The sequence below is a fragment of the Pleurodeles waltl genome, chromosome 1_2 (genome assembly GCF_031143425.1).
Source record: "Pleurodeles waltl isolate 20211129_DDA chromosome 1_2, aPleWal1.hap1.20221129, whole genome shotgun sequence".
NCBI lineage: Eukaryota > Metazoa > Chordata > Amphibia > Caudata > Salamandridae > Pleurodeles > Pleurodeles waltl.
In genome coordinates, this window is record NC_090437.1 from 82,863,951 (window position 1) to 82,885,252 (window position 21,302).

The window sequence follows — 21,302 nt, forward strand, 5'->3', positions numbered from 1 at the left end:
CTCTGGGAAGAGTTACAGAACCTATGAAGACATGTAAGTGTACGTAGAAGTGTCCCAGAAGGTCTAGCGAAAGCCTACAAACAACATCAAAACTAAATACGCCAGTGCTGCATAACTAAAATGTTCTAGGCTGGTTGAGAACGTCATGGTTAAAGAAATACAGAATCAGAACACAAATCAAGATTTCACTAATACTGGTTTAGGGTCTCGTTAATAACGTCAAAAGATGTCAATACTGAATTCATGGCAATACAATTCACAATTTTATACAGGACGCATGCCACTCCAGAGCACTGCACAAGTTTGATTGATTTTAACAGGTCACAAATCCAAGGTAAAGGGTTGCAAAGTGATATTCATTCCCTTAATTTTGCGATGTAAAGACCTCTTTACACATTACAGGAGAGCAACCAACCTTCTACTGACAGCCACTGGATGAACACGGCTCATAGTATTTAGGATATATCAGCTGAGCAGCAATGGCTAAGAGAGGAAGGTTATTTTGGTTGCCCTTGTATAGACAAACAACAAATGACAATGCAGAAGACAAGAAGCAATGCAATGCCTTGTGTTTAATAGCTAGTTTAATTATGTTGTAAAAAGGGCATGAAATTATATTTCATGTGGAGCATGGGTGAAGTAATAGAACTCATAAATTCATTCCAATTCCCTTTGACTCTGGTACTGCCCTAATTAAAGAGCTTTGTTACCGATATATTTAAGTCAAGCCTAACCTTTGTGATATGGTTGATATTCCTTGAATTGGAGTCCTCAGTCTTTGCCACTGGAGCTCAGACATGTTGTGGAAATATGTGGTAGCGAATCAGGCTAGTTGGAGTATGGACAATACATACCATTAATACCTACACGAAGATATTAAAGTAGACACTGATATGTTGTCAACAGACATACGGAAAGTACATATAGTGCTGTATTCAAGATCTGTATTCTGTCTGATGCACTGTGTGGCTATGGGAAAAGAACATATTGGAAGAAGTTGATTCCAGGGTTGCACTGATGTAAAGAGATGATCACAAACCTTTTGTCATTTCACACAGTGATAGTCCAAAAGCCACACTGGCACACGAAAGGCTAACATAACGAGCATTACATATGGTGGAGGAAGGTGTTCGCTATCCTTTTCCTGTAAAGCAGTGACGAGGGCAAGTCTAAACACAAAGGTATGCATGTCCTCTGGGCTGATATCACACAATAAATGAAATAGTATTGAAGGGTTTTCCTAAAACGTAATGGAGAACCTGGTGAATTCTGACGAAAGGAGCCCTTTACCTTGTAATCATAACCAGCGCTGAAGAGAATGTTGCTTGCAGTGGGGTGCCATTCGATGAGTCCAACCCTTCGAGAGTGAGCTATGAGCTCTTTTGAAGCAGTTGTGATACTCTTGGACAGGAAATGCTTTGGGATTTCCCAGATTTTGACCTTGCAAAAAAGCAAACAATGGAAAATGTCAATATGATAAGAAACGCTTACTTAAAAAACCACCACTTCATGCCATCTCGGTAGCATTATGCTTAGACTTTGAATTCAAATTCAGTATCACTTGATTACTAGTGAAATCATCATAGAGTGGATTACCCTTTGAAACAACTCTTCCATCCAGATCAAAGTTCCTGATCAGTTAAGGCCTTTCACTTAATGGTTTGAGAAGTACACATTCTGCCTGATGACATTTTATAACAATATCTTAGCTGATCACCTACAGGGGAAGCTATCTCCTTTGTGCTTAGGCCCAAACAGCTTCTCCATATACCACAGGGTACTCTATCTTTAAACAATTACAAGATACCTCGAGACTGCATCAATAATGGAAGTAAATGCAAATAATTAGTCAATATTTGAACACACTCACTAACCTAGAAATCCTAAAAATAGTCACCATACTCAACCCTCCAACACCAAGAAGCTGGTAATTTTCTATAAATCGAACATAACAAAAATACTGAAAACTCAATCTAACCTGTACCCAATTCTCTTGCGTCCTTTAGAATCCACTCACAAGTTCCCTGGCTCTATAAAATTGGATGAAGTGATAAGATGCAACTTAAGATCAAAATGTCCAGTAGAGTCCTGTTTGGCAGCCTCTGACTTGGCTTGGACATCAAGGGCCACATAACAGTATCTGTCCTCAAGAGGAGGTATCTGTCGTTAAAAGGATAATTCCTTATGTAAATCAGGCTATCATCACGAAATATAAAAAAAATACAAGGTCGACCTGCGAGGCCTTCCTATCATCTGGCTTATTTCATACCTTCTCTTTTTTTGTACAAGAGAGGGAAGTTCAGCGAGTGCAGAGGATTAAACCATCTACTTATGTAAGGAACTGAAACTGCCCTAGTGAAGACTAAAGGAGACTTCATTGTCATAGATAAACACAGCTGCTCTGATCCTTAAACGGTTCACATGCCTCTGATCTTTCATGTTTGCCTATGTGGAGTGGCTGTTTAACTCTGCGCCGAACAATTAATTCTCTCAATATGTACGTATTCCCTTGAGAACTGGTGACACACACTCACATACTTGAAACTCTCTTAGAGTATTTGGCCACGTGAGTGCTGAGGTATGCCTGTCTGTTAGCTTCGCATTTTTTGTTTTCTTTTGGATCGTTTAAACTTTTTTATTTACATTTTTATTTTATATCATGGTACTTTTGGCCTTTTTTCCTGTTTTGGACCTTCACACTTGGAGCTTCATACTGTCTTTACAGACTGATAATTTCCATTAATGTACATGTTTCTGTGCATTGTTTTAGATTATTCATATCCCCACGTTTTTCATTTCTATGTTCTTTTGTACTCAATTAGACCTTTTCTATCCATGTTGTATTTGCAACTTCTGTTGGTAAGTGATTGTTAATTTATTATATAGGACTCTTTGGTTAGCGCTTTAATTTAATGTCTCCTTTTACGTCTCCTCTATTTGTTTTAGTTATTAGGACATGTTCATTTCCGCCCAGGCTGCCGTTCTACTTTTATGGACATATTTACGTCCCAACACAGTTAATTAGTTGGGTAGTGGTGTGAAAACAGCGCTACTCCAGCGGTGCATTTTAGTTTCTGAAGAAAATCTGACATTTCTTCTTTAACTACCTTTGTTAAAGGTTACCAAATTGTACAAAGCGACTTTTTTTATCAGACTAACCTACATTATGTCAAAGAATGTGCTCTTGAATGTTTCTTTACTGCATTGCAAGGAAACTCAGCCAGGCATTTGGATGTTAAACATTCCACTGTACGCTCTTCATAGATCACATACTGAGATACTCATCAAAATCAATCACCTTCCTCTGAAGACTACAGATGCGGACTGTCTATAATGTGCTAGGGAAGGCCAGCCCGCAGCTAGCTAGATTTGTTCAATGTTCACAGCCGAGACACAAGGGCTCGTGATCTAGCTTCTTACCGTGGCATCCTCGGAGCATGAGGCTATTACAAAGTCATTGAAAGGGTCCCACTTTATGTCCAGGACGTTGCCCTTGTGCCCACAGACTTTCGGATGATGAGGATCGAGTTTTCCAGTCTAAAAAAAGGAAGGACTTAAAATTATTACACATCATTCATATGATAAATGCTTAATTTGTGTATAAAAAAAAAACACAAGTGAAAGCCCCCAGAGATTTTCTTAGGAGCCCAATGACAGTGCTGCCTTGTACCAGGGTTGTCGAATACAAAGGCTGCATACTTTTGAGTCCACCTCAGGCCTCTTTCTTCCACCACCCCACACTCTCTGTCTCGTAATCTCACTCTTGCAGGCTCTTTTTCAATTTCTCCTTTATCATGGTTTTCATAACCTGCCCTATATCGGCTACCTGGTCCAGTCAGGCGGGCTCTTTTTAACTAGCCCCTCCCAGAGCCCCCCCCTTTAAATAAGATGCTGAGTCCTAAGGGTGGAGAAAAAGGCAGCAGTTTTATTAAATGCCAACGTCATAAACCAGAGGATGGCTTGTAAAGCACCATGAAAGGCTATCGATCATTGTTACACATCATAATAATGCCATGAGGCAAGCCATAAATCAGTCACTCATAAATCACTGACCAGCCAGATTGGCAATGCTATAAATCACTGACTGCACCATACGTTATATGTTCTTATCTATATGCTGGATGTGAAGATCCCTCGGGTTATGTGCAGCAGATTCTAGCCTTATTTTGTTACGTGCAGCAGATTCTAGCCTTATTTTGATTCCAGTTTGTGACATCCAAGGCCCTTCCAGCTGTGCCTGGGTTGCAAGTGTCGTGTCCGCTTTGTGACTATTCCCTTTCGCTCTCTCTGTTACCCCTCAGCGTCTCTGCTGTTAGGCATCCCAAGGACTACTAGTATGGCAACTCTTTCCCTTATTTTATTACTATGCACAACACAAATTATCAGCTGTCACCTGCAAACAAAGTTAGTCCTGAATACAAAGATTTATAACGTGTTCAATACCCCTACACCGCAATGACGCATTAGCAACACATGTTCTGTAAATAATTACACTCATTAGCTGGTCAAAGGCTGTACCAAATTAGGTAGAAAATTGAAATGGTAACTACCTGCCACTATGTAAGCTATAAAACAAACTAACACACTTATCGGATGATGTCACCAGCGAATTTTGTGAGTGATGTAATATGTGAAGTCATAAGCAGTGCATGGCAGGGGAACAGGTCGTTAGTTAGCTCTGCTAACAATAACTGGTGATTTTTTTTTTTTTTTAGTTCAAAACGTTATGGTGACACTGACATATCCACCTAACTTTAATGTCACTTTAAATTTTGTTTTTTTTCAGTGAATTTTTAAGTTTTTTTTAATAACAAAAACAGATCTTTTTAGCACACCTATGATGTTACTTTAACCTTTGTTTTTTTTAGTGAATTTCTAAGGCTTTTTTAAAACAAAAAGACAGATCTTTTTTATCACACCTAACTATAACATCACTTTAACATTTGTTTTTTTAAGTGAATTTCTATATTTTATTCCATGTAAAGTCTGCAGAAAATTGGATGCAAGCCAGAACCTGTAATCAACCCTGTGCCATGAACGATAAAAGGCTGTGTGCAGTGTGCCTGTGGAGGGGTTTGTTTGCCTCTGGCAAGGTAGGCAACAGAGCCTGGCCCAGGTGTGCATAGCAGAGGGTTGGCTTTACGTATGATAAGAAAATGTTACTTTATGTTTAAAACAAACCTGGAAATTCAATGAAAAACAAAGGTTAAAGTGATGTTATAGCAATGTGTGATAGAACTGTCTGCCTTTTTGTGTAAAAAAAAGGCTTAGAAATTTACTGAAAACCCCAAAGGTTAAAATAACATTATAGAAAGGTTTGATAAAAAGATCTGTTTTGTTTCTTAAAAAAATCCTTAGACATTCACTTAAAAAAACAAAGGTTAAAGTGCTGTTATAGCTAGGTGAATATGACAGTGCCAGCATAACATTTTGAACTTTAAAAAAAACACAGAAATTCACCAGTTATTGTTAGCAGAGCTAACTAAAACTTGTGCTCTTGTGCACTGCTTATGACCTCACATATTACATTACACAGGACATGTTCTACAACATAATTTGTGACATCACGGATGACATTTCAAATGACATCACTGATTACATCATCCAATGAGTGTGTTAGTTTGTTTTATAGTTTACATAGTGGTGGGTAACTACTTTCACGCCTCTAATGCCTATTTATAGACCAAAGTCTAGAAACGTAGCTCGTGTGATGTCATCATTGATGTCATCAATGATGTCATCTGCGATCAGTGATGTCACGTAATAACATTTTGTTTCTGCCCACCACAGCACACAGTTCAGGGCAAGGGGTCAGACCACTTCAGCAACTGGTTCTCCCACATTGTGTTACTGCAGCTTGCCTGATCACATGCATATCTGTCTAATAAAAGGAGCACTTAAGTGCCAGGGCTGAAGGGTCAATACTATACTTTGTTTTTTTTTCCTTTTGTTTTTTAAATAAGCTATCATATTGTACTTAAACTAAGCTCACAATTATGAGAGTCAATGCTTTGGAAGCAATATCGCACAAACAAAATCTACTTAATCCAAGTCTTTCCCATAGAAATGAGGCATAAAATGTAGATTGTATTGCTTACCACATGCACCAAACATTTTTCCCAGGAAACTATCAAGTTTGAGCTAATAAAATGTACCTGTACAGGGTTCCGTGTTTGCCAGAAAACTCCTAATTCCAGTGTGTGCAGTATTAGCAGTTCTGAATTCACAGCGGCATTAGTAATCAAGGCATGTGTCTTCAAGTTACATTAAAGTAATTACTAACCAACAGCATTTTTGTGCTAATAAAAATCATATTTTCCTGTGATGTGCATTAAAATTAAAAAGGATATTAATACCTGTTCTAAGTACATCTGCTAGGAAGCATTTGTACTTTTCTATTTAAATTATATGCATTTTTTTCCTTTACGTTTTTAAAGTCTTTATTGCAAGCATATAGCTGCCAAGTTTAGGCAGCAGTATGTTTCCTTTTTTTAAAAATTCTAGTGGCAAGTGTTTGCAAAAAAAAAAAAAAAATCACCAACACATTAGCTTGTCAAGGCCAGACCTGGTGGCACAAAGTGCAAACAGCAGCACAATACCACTTTGGAAAAAAAAACGTATAACTTCAATCACAACAAAAATAGCATAGTGGCTATCAATCGAGGCAGTCTGGTTTGCTGTACATTATTCCCTTCATCAGGGATACCAGACATTAGGTGCCAATATGCTTTGTACAAATATTACCTTTATCTTCTCACCTCTGCTGTTCGCTTAGCTTGGAGTGTCAATTGGAAAACTGCCAGTGCAGGAGTCCCTATAAGCAAGTATCATTGAGAGAATGTCATGGCTTTTAATGCTAAGAAGCGATCGAGGGCTTGTTGGATAGGGCAACAAGAACCCGCAATGAACAATGCAGCTAACAATATACAAATCACTGGTCTGACCAAAAAAAAAACACATTTTATCTGTACAAAATGTGTAGAGTAAGGTATTGGCGTCACACTAATGAAAATGTCTGCAGACCTGCCAACTCACATGGTGCCACCATGTGTCAGACAATTTCGGATCCCTTCACATGGACACCTGGTCAGGAGCTGAAAATACAGGTGGCAGGGAAGACAAGCTGAAAACCACTATACAAAGTGGCTTTCCAGCTTGTCTTTTGAGGCTGTAAGCCGCTGATGTCCATTAAGAGGTGCGGAAACACCCCAGGACATTGGCGTCAGCCTCAGCAACCTTTTCTTTTGAGGGGGTGAGGTTTGGTGAGGGACAGAGTGCACCTTGGGTAGGTTTAGGCACAAGGAACTGCCCCTCTTCACACAGTGACATTTATTTGCAAGTTGGCAGGTAATGCCCCAGCTGAAATAATTTTCCACAGATGCTGCTGCGTAACTTAAAGAGGAACTTTACAAAATATCTGACAGAAACTGTTACTGGACTGTGCCTCAATGGCCACTGACCCAACCCCATATAAGGCCCCAGATAGGTCTCAGCATCATATATGCACTTCACTTTGAACAGCACTTGGTGTGTGATGTCCAATTGAAACATATTAGTCATTAAACCTTTTCAAAGGAACAGAGGTAGAAATTAGGATGTGGTAATAGGTAGTTAGATGCAGTAATAAGGCAGAGACATATAAACGGACCACAGTTGGCCACTACTGTGTGGTGAGGCACTGGTAGGGTGAAACCACTGTCAAAACGCAAAGCTGAGGTTGTCCACCTGTGGGTAACACTGAAGTACACGTGGATTTAGACATTTCATTTTGAGAAAATCACATCAGCAAACAGGGCCAGCTTTGGGAGCACAACTGGGCTAAAGACAAGTAGGGGGTGAGGCTTAGATGTGCCTGGGGCGTAGTCAAATCTATCACTCAAGTTCAGACGGCGTTACTTCTCACACTACGTCGACGGAGCATTTCAGGCTTTCTTGTGTACAATTGTGTCTCAAACTGATGTGCTCAATGTCTTGATGTTCGAGTAATGAACGCCAATAAACAATGGGTGATGAATATATATTCAAAACCAACAGAATGTTGTAATATGAAGTTACTAAAATATTATTTATCATAACTGTTACACATTAAATGAATAATTTTTGATGACGTATGTACAATTAGTAGACAATACACTCCTAGCCGGTAGGAGAAGAGGCACTTAACTGAAAGATAGAGTACGCACGAGTGTTTCCTAACTGACTTAGAAATAATTGCTCTCTTATAATGGCGCATCTACTACAACTCATGCTTTACGCAAAGATAAGCAATGGACGCAGAACATCTGCTAACATGTGACAGACATTCCCCATTACAAGTTGAACAAAGCAGGAAAGTTACATACAAAAATAAGAACATTTATCAGAGTTTTCCCGTAGCTCGATGTTAGTATGTATTCTCTCTGCAATTGTACGACACCCATTATGAACACCACCTTCAAGTGCTGAACCAACATTTCCATTACTTTCTATGCGGTTATGCTAGACATTCTTCGCACCATTTGGTGCAAACCCCAAACCATTCTTTTCCACCATCCACCCACTCAGCAGCACAGCACACTCCTCATGCAAAGATTGCACCCAGCAATAAGATTTACATGTTAACACTTTACTCCTCTGAGCCATACACAGTCCTTCCCAACCACAGTCAGCGGGGTAAAAGTGCCAAACTTGGAACATCCTTCAACCACAACTCTAGGAAGATTTAAGCTCAGCAACTTTCCGTATTTAAAATATTTATACATTTTTAATCAAACTTGCATGTGTTGTTCCTTCTTTTTCACATCACCCACTCACTCTCCGCTCCTCCCCTATTCCTTCTTACTCACACCCCGTGGACAAAGCAGTGACACTGCTCTTTGAAAACGCATCTGTTCAAACAGGCTTCCACCTGCAACAGTTTGCAGTTATATAATAAATCAGGACACAAACAGTCATTCTTTAACACAGTCTATATCATCTTCCAAGGTCAATCGCATAGACTCCTACAAAAGTTTCTTAAATCGTTTTACTTGGCTACTCCTTTTTGGGTTGTACAATAACATGATAATAACATGATAATGTACCACACCTTAATCGTCCAATAATTTCTTCAGCTATCAGAATACCTTCTGTTTGTGGCATATTTAATCATTATGAGGGCATATCGTGAACTTTAAGTCCTTGATGTCAGAAGCCTTCCTTTGCCAACTTCATTTGGACACAAAACTGGTTCAAAGCAAACCCACTTTCCAAGGTCTAATTGATTTTTACACATCCCACTCTCGCCAATGTGTCCACTTGCATATCGGCACATAGCCGCGAGTAAAACATATGTGCAGATCTCATTGGACTCCTTATGTGCCTGCGACTCTGGTTTGCCAAAACTATAACCTCACTTCCTATGGGAGGAAACAACTGCCAGTCCCTAGGTGTTAAATCCTCTTTCACACAGCTACTGCTTTACCTGTGCAAAGGAGTTATACTCAGGCTCCACCACTTTCCACCCTTGCAGCATACTTAGCTTAACTAAGTTTTAAACAACATCCTGACACTCTGCACCATCCCATTATTTCTCCCTGACCATCAAGACCTACCTGTTTCAAATCTGATAATGCAGCTAACATCTTTCCACTCACCCTTCCCCCAATCGCAATTTCACACTCAACAGTTTTTGTTTGCCAAATCACTGTTACATTATGCACACATTAAACACTCACACAGTGCTCCCTTTCTTTGGAACTTGGCCGCCCTATCCATGATGTTGAGTTCCTCCTCTAGGTACAAGTACACCAGGCAGAGGCTTGGGGTTAGTCAGCACTTCAAATACCATCCCAGACAAATAGTGGCTGAAGTGTTACACGAGCACCACATGCTCATGTAACAGAATACCTCATCTCATCTTTTTGTCAACACCCTTGCAGCCAATGCTACAGTTCAGAATGTAGTTTCACTGCTGTTGCGATCCAATCGACTCAAACTCCTAACTGCTGACATCTTCAGACACAGTAAATATCACATCAAATGTCTAGGGAGTAAAACCCCTTTTTATATTTCTTCCAGCACACTCTGTTCTTCCCCGTCCAGTCTACTTTAACATTTTCTTTCAGCAGGCCCCCCAATGCATATGTCTGTTCAGCCCGCTGCAGAACAAATTTGGCACAGTATTCGCTCATGCCATGAAATGACAATAAGTGCACCTTGCATTTTGAATAAACAGCATCCATAATGCTTCTGACTACTGATTCCCTGGGCCTCACTTGCTTCCGAGAAATGCTGTGTCTCAAGTAGTCTATCTCACTTCTGTACATCTGGCACTCCCTTGTTTCAGAGTGAGACACACACGTTCTCCTTTCATACTTTTGTGTTAATACTTGAGTGCGTGATGACACATTCCTTGTCAACAAATACGCCATCATCGAAGCAACCAATAAACACAGTCAATGCACATCGTCAATCAGCCATCACCACTTTATGCCAGTACAATAGGAGAAATCCATTTCAAAATGTCAGTTTCGTCTATTATGTCCTCCTCACGAAACTCATTTAACGTACAGCCCATACCCCTCACCCTGTAGATGGAACATGATGCATTTCATGTTTTACTATTGCTATGTGATTCTTCACTAAAACTTTGTAACAATAGTTAGCAATTTGACCAGCTAATTTATGACATCAGGATACGTTCATACCTTTTTCTTCACACCATACGAGTCCTCACCAACACATACACCTGAATTTCTGCAAATGTCTAACTTTATTTTTTAGCTCTGTTCAATCGCTCCACCCAAGCTCAGACACCCCTTTATCAGCCACACAAATGTTCCTCCCCTTACGGTCTACAAAGTACCCTTCTGTCTGCATCTCTTCACCTCAAATCCCTTTGATGTTGTGTCGGATGGCAAAAACAAAGCTCTATTACTCATAAATATGGACTTGGATCTTTCCCTATAATTATTTCCAGGATGACCCTGAATCCAGCAACAAATCTACTTCCACCTCTCCCACCTTAACTTTACATGTAGGTCTTCATTGTACTTCACCTTCTACCGCAAGCTCTCTGACCCTGTCTCTATCAAGCACGTCTGTTTCCACTATGGCCACATTAGCTTTTGCTGCCATGCTACATTATCACCCATGACGACTTCTTGTTGCCAGATACACGTGGCAAGATGCCCTTTCCTTCATGATGAAGCATTTTCTGTGTGCCTGATGTGTCACACTTAAACACCTGTTGTATTCCAAGGGTTTTTTCTTGTCTTCATTTTTCTAAGTCTCTAGACACACTTCTGACTCCCTTTTTAGGGTCGAGCCTGCGTCACATGCGCTTGCACATGCGTATCGCTAGTGAGACGCTTCAGGAGTTAGAAAAGGGCTCGGAGCCCCGTCCACGTCACGTCAGTGTCTTTGACTGGTTCGTGGGCTAGCCTGTTAAAATCAGCTTGCTTTGATTAGTGGAAGGCACGCATACGGCATGCCTTTTCCGGTGGTTAGCCCTCTTCGAGCGCAGCAACCAAGTACTGTAAACATGCGTGGCTCGCTGTTTCCCGTCAAGTATGTGGACTACTTTTTTTGCGCAGCGCGATCTCGCTTGGCAGAAGTCAAGCGCTTTGCAGAATATCGACCCTGTTACAGTTAATTGCACTTTTGCCGGTTACGTACATATTTGCACTTTTGTAGATAGGTTTAATTACGAGTGAGCTATAGCAGCGCAAACGCGCGTTTTTTTTCTTTCAATTTAGCAAAAAAAATCAGGTTGGGAGATTACAACTGGTAATAGCTGTAACTCGTTTTAAACTGGAGATATTTCATAGGCATGTTATTTCAATATTTCAATAATAATGTTCAATAAACTGTTAATGGGAAAATACATTGGAATTTAGCAAATTAACTAGAGACGTCAATCCCGTTTTCACGCCCCCACAAGACCCCCCATTTGCCGTAACAATCGCCCTTCTTCCTACACTAATGAAAGACATTTTATGCCTGTTTGCACCATTCAGTTCAGTCCAAAAAGCCTTCAGCCAATTAAAAACAAAGACGATGGACACACCGGGTTCTGGATCACTGATTTGGTTCCCCGCCCCGTGTGACGTGCTACAGCGACTCACCAAACACAGGCGCTGACTGAGGCAGTTTCACTGCAGGAATAACAGAACATCAGAAACCACATAAAAACTGCAAATACACGGACAGTAACAGTGACAAGGCCAATAGCTTTGGCTTCGTTCTACTATTTATGTGCACTGTTTGTACCGTAAATCTAGGAGAGCCAAGTAAGGGAGCACATTGTACACCATGCTGGATGCGGGCGGACACAACAGTCTGAAAATAGCTAACAATTTGCATGATTGAGGTGGGCAGGTCAGCAACCTCACAGAGAAAGGGAAAACACTGCTCGTGATTACACAGAACAGATACTCTACAATTCAAAACAAGCTTTTGAACTTTTACTCGTCTTTCACCTTATTGCAATGTGTTTTGGAAGTAATTTCTACAGAAGAACTTCAAAACATCAAGGATTTCCTGCACGCCCTGCCGATGTTGCCTTGAGTGAAGCTTTGGAAGTCTCTGTGTAATGTGCATTTTTATTTATGGCCAATATTGTTGTTATATGCGGCTCAGCATTATAGTCCACATTAAAACAACAAATGCAAGAGTGAATTTTATGTACTGTAGAGTCTGACCTCAATTACTTCAAGGTGCTCTCAGTTTCCATACTCACTAGGAGGAGGCAAAGTGAAATAGACTGACTTTCCCAATAGCACACAATGTGGTCACGCTGGGAAAGCAAGTTTTACGCCCAGATTTCTTGGTCGCATGTGCTGTAATTTAGCTACCAGACAAATAGGTCGACTTCTTCCCGTTTCACAACAAAGTACAACGCGTTGTGTTTAATTGTCTTTTTACAATGGCTTCAATAAAGCTGGCTTGACAATGGATGAATTGTATGCTACAGAAACCGCACAGTACACAAGCAGTTTTTAAGAAAGAGGTTGTTTAACTTAGTATTATAAGGTGCAGATTCACAAACGAGAATGGGTATTCGGAACACATAATGCAATCCAGCAAATTTCTGTGTCTCTTTCATGCTAATGGCGGCCATCGGCTCGTAATGTGAAACCGTTTTACTTTTCAATATCAGGTTATTTGTCAAGGAAAGTCGGGTTAGGAGTTTACAGCGCTAATAGCTCTAACGCGTCTGAACACGAGACCCATTGCATTGCAAATGCTTGTTTCTCCTTATACTTAGGGACCTTCTTAACCTACTCAGCCAATCTCTCAATGGCAAAACTAGTATTTCCCATTACAAAAAAAAAAAGTGTTTGCTATTAACAAAGACCAAACCCTGGCCCCTAAAACATCTTAATAAAAACCTAAAGTATATTATGGAAGCCAGACCCCTTTACACTAACCTAAACCTATCTCCGGACTCTCAATCTCTCTCTGCTTGGCCCATCATAAAAAATGCACAGTGTGCTAGAACCAGACTTAACATTGGTTTAATTATGTGTCGTTGTTTGATTACATTTTCAGCCTGAGTCATCTTCTGTTCGAACTGCTGTAAAAACTGACATACGTCTGAATATTTTTGTCCTTCTAACCACAACCCACCTACCAGTGTAGCTCTCTTACGTCTTAATGCTATCTTTTCAGTACTTTTTGCTAACAAACTTGCATTAAATGTATTTTCCCTTTTCGCCAATGGCAACATCTCCTTAGTTTAGAAAAGGACTTAGCTGATTGTGCATGTTGCTGCATATTGGGAAAATTAAATTAAAACCGTTGATACAAAACACAAGTGTTCAGTACACTCTTAACCAGTATTCTCTGCGACTATGTCAACCCATCGCGTTCTTATACCAATAGAGCTCGTAAGGTTCTGTAGCCCGAATAAGATGCAATGCCTGCTTTCTTTTATTGCAATTCAACAGCAGCTTTTCATATTGCGACTTCTGATATGCTGCTTTACTTTGCAGAGAGACCAAGCTCGTTGGTCCTACTACAGTTTTAATGATCTGTCTTTGTTAGTGTCTGTAGCTATAGCAATGCAGCCCCTGCGGATCTGACACTTCCTCTTATTACTACGATCATCATGCACTCCACAATGCAAGAGCACAACACTGATCCCTCTTGTAGTGCGGGCGCTTGGCGAAGGATGACAAAAGAGATCAAGACCGCAGGATGTTGAAGACACACAGTAAATTTAAATTTGAGTTTTTCTTCACAGCCAGAAGCTTGAACTTGTGAAAAAAGTGGTCTGTAAAAAGCCACAATATTTGTGTTGGAGGGCCTACTATGTTCTAATGAGGTATGTGAGTGGGGGTAAAAGTTGAAACGAATGTAAAGCTGAACTGTGCTTGTGCAGAAGTGTGCAAAAAATTGAAAATCCTCCTGCAATCCTATCCTACAATAACAAGCTCACACACTATCTCGGCCTTAAAAGAAAATGCTCCAAGTGGCATCCCTTAGAGCATAAGCTGGCAATGCAGCAGTTGCTCGCCTGTGCAACGCAAGTCTTCCACAGCAATGTGACAGTTGAGTCCAGGGTCAGACTATGACAAAAAAATACGCTCCGGCATCGAAATAAAGGTGGCTCACGTTAGCGAACCAGATAGCTAAAAAAGTGACCCACATTTGCAAATCAGGTCAGTTTTGAACTTGTAAAGACACATTGTATATTTCACAAGGTAGGAGAGACTGCATGCATTTGTGTTTGCTGCAGGCAATGTCTGTTCTAACATCAGAGAAACCAACAATGAAAGAACAGCCCCGACCATAAAACAGCCCCACAGTCTGCTAAAACAAACAGCCCACACACTGATCTGTGTGTTCAGACCATCAGGCACTGCCTAATTGTCCTATAGCCCAGTCCAACGCTGGCTAAGTCTTTTTAATAGTATGCCAGCTCACACATGGATCCTTCCATCTGGGGAAGAATGTCACCAGTGTAGAAAAACTGCTTCTTCAAGGTGGATGAGAACCAGAGTAATATGAAGCATCTCAAACATTACCAGTTAGTTTTCAATATGTTTCCAACAAAGAAACTTCCTTCTCCCAAGTTCTACATGTGAGAACTCATAATGTATTCCACAGTGACACAGAGATAAATTCATGTTCTGCACAGCAGTGCATCAATAAGAAGTACTAACATGGGAGAATGCACACAGGAACACATTGTGGCGCATGTATCACATCACCTGCAGAGCTAGCTCTCTGGCATGAAGCGGAGATACACACCCTAGATCTCTACAGGGATGGTACACTCTACACCCATGACACACTGACGGAGGCCACTGGTCTGCACCCAGGTACCTTTCTCCTGTATAGCTCCCTTAGGTATGTCTTACAATGCACATGGGGAGACCTCCCGCGGGAACCCCAAATCCATCTCAAACTACAATATCTACATGTATTTGGGGACGGGAGACATTTAATACGCTGGATAGCAGACTCACTGCGACTACTCACATCTGGTACACTTATGGTCCTTCGCGGGCGATGGAAAGGGGAAAGCGGGAGACCTTCTACTGACAAGAAATGGGCGACTGTGCTGGAATCTCCCAAGTATGTTCCTCGCAATATGCGATTCCGCATCATACAATATTATGTTATCCAGATTGCCTACCTCACACCTGAGAAGATTAACAGATACTTTAACCATGGTGATGCCACTTGTCCACGCTGTCGGAGTCTGGGAGCGGACTTCCTGCATATGATGTGGTCGTGCCCAACTCTGAATCGCTACTGGTCTGCGATCCTAACGGGCTTAATACACTGTGTGGACCGGCCCTTAACACAGACATGGGAGACATGCATTCTGGGGTTGTTCCCTAGGGGTAAAAAGTTGAAAGCCACATCCTGTTTTCTGGATCTAGGGTTTTATTTGGCTAAATGCCTTATAACCCGAAAATAACGGCCCTTGATCCACCGACATGCGAAGCATAGGTACATTCACTAACTATCTGGGCGAGAGAGGAATGCACTGCTCTTAGACGCAAAGACGTGTTGGAGTTGTGCAAATACCCTCTTGCGTCACAATGGGAGCAAATGTTGATGGACTTCTGTAATCTGCTGATTACTGCGCCACTCAGCTATGATTTCCCTGCTGTGGGCGGTGGATGTCTGTAACGTAAAGTACTCTGCATGAAATGCCACATTCCTGTATGCGTGTGTAGATTAGATGGACACCCCCTCAAGATACAGATCAACGCGCCGAATGCTAGACACATGATACACGTGTGTGGGAATAGTCTGCTGAGCACCTATGCATAACAGTCATACTAATTCTGCAGTGCGAGTACATGGATATGCCTTGCCTATGAATCTTCCCCATATGTTATCTGTTGTGAATTGTAGTTGACTGCAAACGTGTAGTTCACACGTACCTTTGTTCTGAAATATGATATTTTTGAAATATAAATGCAATAAAGAAATTTTAAAAAACATTGATTGACAGGCCAGCCATTCTGCTTATTGTATTCTTGTAGGCATGAAAATTGTCTTGTTATCCCATTCAGTGTTCTAGATAATAAAATAAGGCCAACTGTATATGCTAAAAAATATGAGAGAATGCACAGGAACAAGACATTTTCAGAATTAAAAACTAAGTATGTGGATATCCAAAGGACATGTTTTATTTAGAATACTGAAGTCAGAGGAGATTACAATGCAATCTTTACTAAGGGTAATGGAGCAATAAAACGTTATTTTTCAAAAACTAGAAAGTGCAAAGTAATTAGATCAGAAAAAAATCACTATAAAGAATGACACATTTTTTCCTGAAAAATCACCACTGTGGGCCTCAATATTGAGAACAGTTTTCAATGTAACAGGCAAAAATCTACAGCAAGCATCTTTTAAATTGTCTACAAGACTGGACTGAGGAAAACAATATCATATGATCACCAAGCTGAATTCCAGAAAGAATTGGGACTTTAGACCTAGCCATGAGGTTGTATTTAACATACTTAAAATACACCTCAATTAAGAAAGTTCCTTTGTACCTGGCCTTTATTTACCATATGCAACTCTAAAAGCAATTGGTATACCGGTTAAAATCATCTCAGCAATACAGCATTTGTTTCATGGGAGCAAGGCAAGGGTGGGATATGGACCAACGGTGAATGTACACTTGAGTTTAATATCCAACTAGGATACAACATGATTGTGTACTTGCTCTCATATTGTTCAATCTAATCATCAAAATGTCAGTAAGTATCTCACTGACATGAACTTGGATGTGCCATAGATAGGTGATGTCCAACTTCCTATTTGTGGACAATGAGATATTCCTTTCACAGACTAAGATGGCTATGCATAGATTGCGGCAAGGTCCCAAAACAATTATACAAATCTCAAAAACCTTACTTATCAATACTCAAAAACAAAATCTTCCCGCTTTCAAGCTCTATGGAGAAAACTTGGAAAGAGTTGACCAATTTGATTATCTTGACATCGGTATAGACAAGAAGCTGACCTGGGCTAAGCGACTATCAGAAAGTGAGACAGCGTTCAGGTGCAATTTTATATGAGATTTATGAAATCAGGAATAAATGTTTTACAGATTCAGAGCTATGGCCATTGGCCCCTATGGAGCTGATCTATAAGTACAGGAAAACACAAAACTTACACAAAGTTGAGACTAGGTTCCTGGGACCTTTCTTGTGCCTTGGGCCAGTGACACCAAAGGAAAAGCTATGGGCGGAATTTGGGTTACTTAGTATTGCTTTTGAGATCTCCTTCAAGCCAACTCTATATTGGACTAAGCTGCAGACAAATATCCCCCTAGAGACCTATCAAAAAGCACTCGGGAACATCCTTGCCTTTAAAGGATCAAAATCACTGGATTGACTGGACCACACCTCTAAAAGATATTGGATACCTAGAGTATTGGGATAACATTATTGAGCCTTACAGGAGACACATTATGTCATATCTTGCTAACAAGTATGGTCATTCAATAATTTTCTTTTTAGATGGTAAGCCATCAATCTCCAATGAACCGTAGCTGTATCGATTTTTCCCAGCTGAGAAAAGGAGACTATGGCCCTCATTATGACCCTGGCGGTCTAATGACTGCCAGGGCCAAGGTGGAGGTTTCACTGCCGACAGCCTGGAGGTGGAGACCGCCTCATTATGAGTGTGGTGGGTTGTCCTCTGCCAACCCGACACATCCCCGCTCAGACTGCTAGGGTAGTTGGACCCGCCGGGCCGGAGAGGAGCATCTCCGACCAGGCTGTCAAATGAAGACCGCCAGCAGTTTTATGAGCCGGCTTTCAACCAGGGTTTCCGCAGCAGTACCACTGCCACAAAAACCCTGGCGGAAAGTCTACTGGTGACAGGAAATTTCTTTACTGTCACTGGCAGATGACTCCCCCTCCCAGCAAGTACAATACCCCCTACCCCCATACCAGAACCACCCCCCCCTTCTGGTACAGCACCCCTACATGCCCTTCAGGTATAGCACCCCACACCCTCCTTTCTGGTACAGCACCCCTTTGCCCCTCTTCAGGTACAGCACCCCTGCTCCCCCCACCCCCCTTCTGGTACAGCGCCCCCACCACCCTCCCCGCATACATGCACACGCACACAAACACCCACACGCACCCCGCATACACCCCACCTTTGTCTCACAACTCATTCACCAACACTGACATACACTCACATGCATCCATACACGCATTCACTTCAACATTCATACATGCATTCAACCATGCATGCACACACCCATACCCACACGCATACACACTTACATTCACACATGCACAAAACATCCACTAATACACAACACCCACCACCCTCCCACCCCCCCTTGTTGGGCGCCCGACTTACCTTATCTGGGCGAGGAGGTCATCTGGCAGGGAACGGGCGCTTCCACCATCGGCAGTGCCCCGCCATCAGGACACTGCCAGGCCATGTTACAGGTTGTAATATGGCTGGTGGAGTCATTATGGTGGGGCAGGGCCGGTGGTGGAACCACCCATTCGCCTCCGCCTGCCAACACTACTGCAGGATTTCCACCCAAAATGTGGCTGAAATCCTGCAGTACTCGTAATATGTGGTGCGGAAGACCGCAACACTGGCAGTCTGCTGGTGCCCGCGACTTTGGCGATCTTTCAAAAAGACCGCCAAAGTCATAATGAAGGCCTATATAAGAAATTGGGCATTTTACCAGTCTTGGCCATTAGAAACATACTTAAGGATAGACGCCTGCACCTATAAATTTGGAAGGTGAAAAGTACTTGTACATTTAATACTCCTCTGTAACTATACTATGGAGAAAAAAGAATGATTACTTTGACTCTTATTTTTAGAATATATAGATAAGGAGATGTCATGAGGCTATGATGCTCTGCCTTCAGACTGATTCTGAGGCTATTTATCTGCCGGTTGCTAGATATAGCTTGCAAGCCTGGAAATTAACTGGGTCTCTTGAAAAAGTATTTATTTTAAAGCTTGCATATATTCGGGAGATCTTAAGTAATCAACAAATGCATTTTCATTCTTTAATCAATCAATACAATCAATCAATACTTGTAAAGGGCATCTTTTCACCTGTGGGGTTTAAAGGTGCTCTTGAAGGCTTGCTCCTCACTCGAACAGCCAGGTCTTGAGATCCTTCCTAAACTGCTTCAGCAAGGTGGCCTGTCTGAGGTTGAGTGAGAGCGTGTTCCATGTTCGGACTGCGAGGTAAGGATCTGCTCCAGCTGTGATCTTCCTAATTCTAGGGATGGTGGTGAGGGCGAGTTGGGAGGATCAGACCTGCCTGGTGGGGGTGTAGAAATTCAGGAAGTGGTTGAGGTAGGCCGGTCTGATGTTGTGCAGTGCCTTGTAGATGTGTGTCAGTAGCTTGTAAGTGATGTGTTTGTTGACTGGGAGCCAGTGCAGGTCTCTGAAGTGGGAGGATATCCGGCTGTTGCGGGGGATGTCCAGAATGAGTTTGGCTGCTGCATTTTAGATTCTCTTTAGTCTTGTTTGAAGCTTCTGTGTGATGCTGGCATAGAGTGCGTTTCTGTAGTTCAGTTTGCTGCTGACAAGCGTGTGGGTGACCGTCCTTCTTGTCTCAGTGGGGATCCACTTGAATATCTTCAAAATGAGGCGTAGGGTGAGGAAGCATGACGATGAGACGGCGTTGACTTCATGAGTCATGGAAAGCGTAGAGTCCAGGATGATGCCCAGGTTGCGTGCGTGGTCGGTGAAGGCATTTCCTATGGTGGTTGACCACTAGGGGTCATCCCAGGAGGAGGGGAAGAGCAGAGTAAAAGGATCTCTGTCTTGTCTGAGTTGAGTTTGAGGCAGCTAGTTTCCATTCAGGCGGTCACTGCTTTCATTCCGTTGTGGAAATTTCTCTTGGTTGTTGATGGGTTGTCGGTCAAGGAGTTGATCAGTTTGGTATCGTTGGCGTAGGAGATGATGTTTAGGCCTTGCTGTTCAATGATTTTAGCGAGCAGGGCTATGTAGATGTTGAAGAGGGTCAGGCTTAGTGAGTATCCCCGGTGTACTCTGCAGCATGTTCTTTGGGTGCCTAGGTGAACATCTGGAGTCTCACACTCTGGGTTCTTCCGGTGAGGAAGGATCACATCCATTCGAGTGCTTTATGACAGATGCTGATGTCGTGGAGTCTGGTGCAGAGGGTGGAGTGGGAGACTGTGTTGAATGTGGCTGAGAGGTCGAGGAGGATGAGGGCGGCTGTGTTTCCGTGGACCAGTTTGGCACGAATGTCATTGGTGTCTGTGAGAAAGGCTGTTTCGGTGCTGTGGTTGTTCCTGAGTGCAGACTGGGAGGGGTCTAGGATTTGGGTTGCTTCGAGGAACTCTGGGAGCTGCATGTTAATGGTCTTTTCAGTTACTTTGGCTGGGAAGAGAAGCAGAGAGATGGGTTTGTAATTCTTCATCTCCCTTGGGTCGGCGGAGGGTTTCTTTAGGAGCGGCTTGATCTCTGTGTGCTTCAAGTTAGATGAGTTCAAGGGTGGTTGGTTGGATCTATGTCTCGATGGGGGTCGACATGGGGAGTGTGTCCCTGTATAGTATGGCGATGCTTCCTCCTGGTTGATTGACTCGGTCTTTGTGGCGATTTTAAGGCTGTCTGGAATGGTGGCGGCAATGTCCGGGGCTGAGGTGGGGTGATCCAGGTCTCCATGAGTAAGACAACATCAGTGGCGATCGAGTCAAGGAGATTCTAAACTTCTACTGGGTATTTGATGAGGGAGTGGGTGTTGAGGAGTATGCACTTGAGGTGTCCATCTGAGCTTGGTGCAGGGTCGTGTGGGGGTAGGTGAGGGAGCAGAAGCAGCAGGAGAATGGTCTATGAGTGTTCTTCTGATC

At 42.1% G+C, this 21,302-nt stretch overlaps 1 protein-coding gene across 2 annotated transcripts in view; it reads right to left on the reverse strand.

Annotated features, from left to right (window-relative positions):
* The window catches only part of CORO2A (coronin 2A), a 322,094-nt gene that overhangs the window by 172,987 nt on the left and 127,805 nt on the right, over positions 1–21,302 (reverse strand). For both annotated transcript variants that reach the window (XM_069236572.1, XM_069236575.1), the window contains 2 exons: positions 3,421–3,537; positions 1,291–1,440 (listed from right to left, as the gene is read on the reverse strand). In XM_069236572.1, the coding sequence (XP_069092673.1) occupies positions 1,291–1,440; positions 3,421–3,537 (267 nt within the window). The remainder of the gene's footprint in view (positions 1–1,290; positions 1,441–3,420; positions 3,538–21,302) is intronic.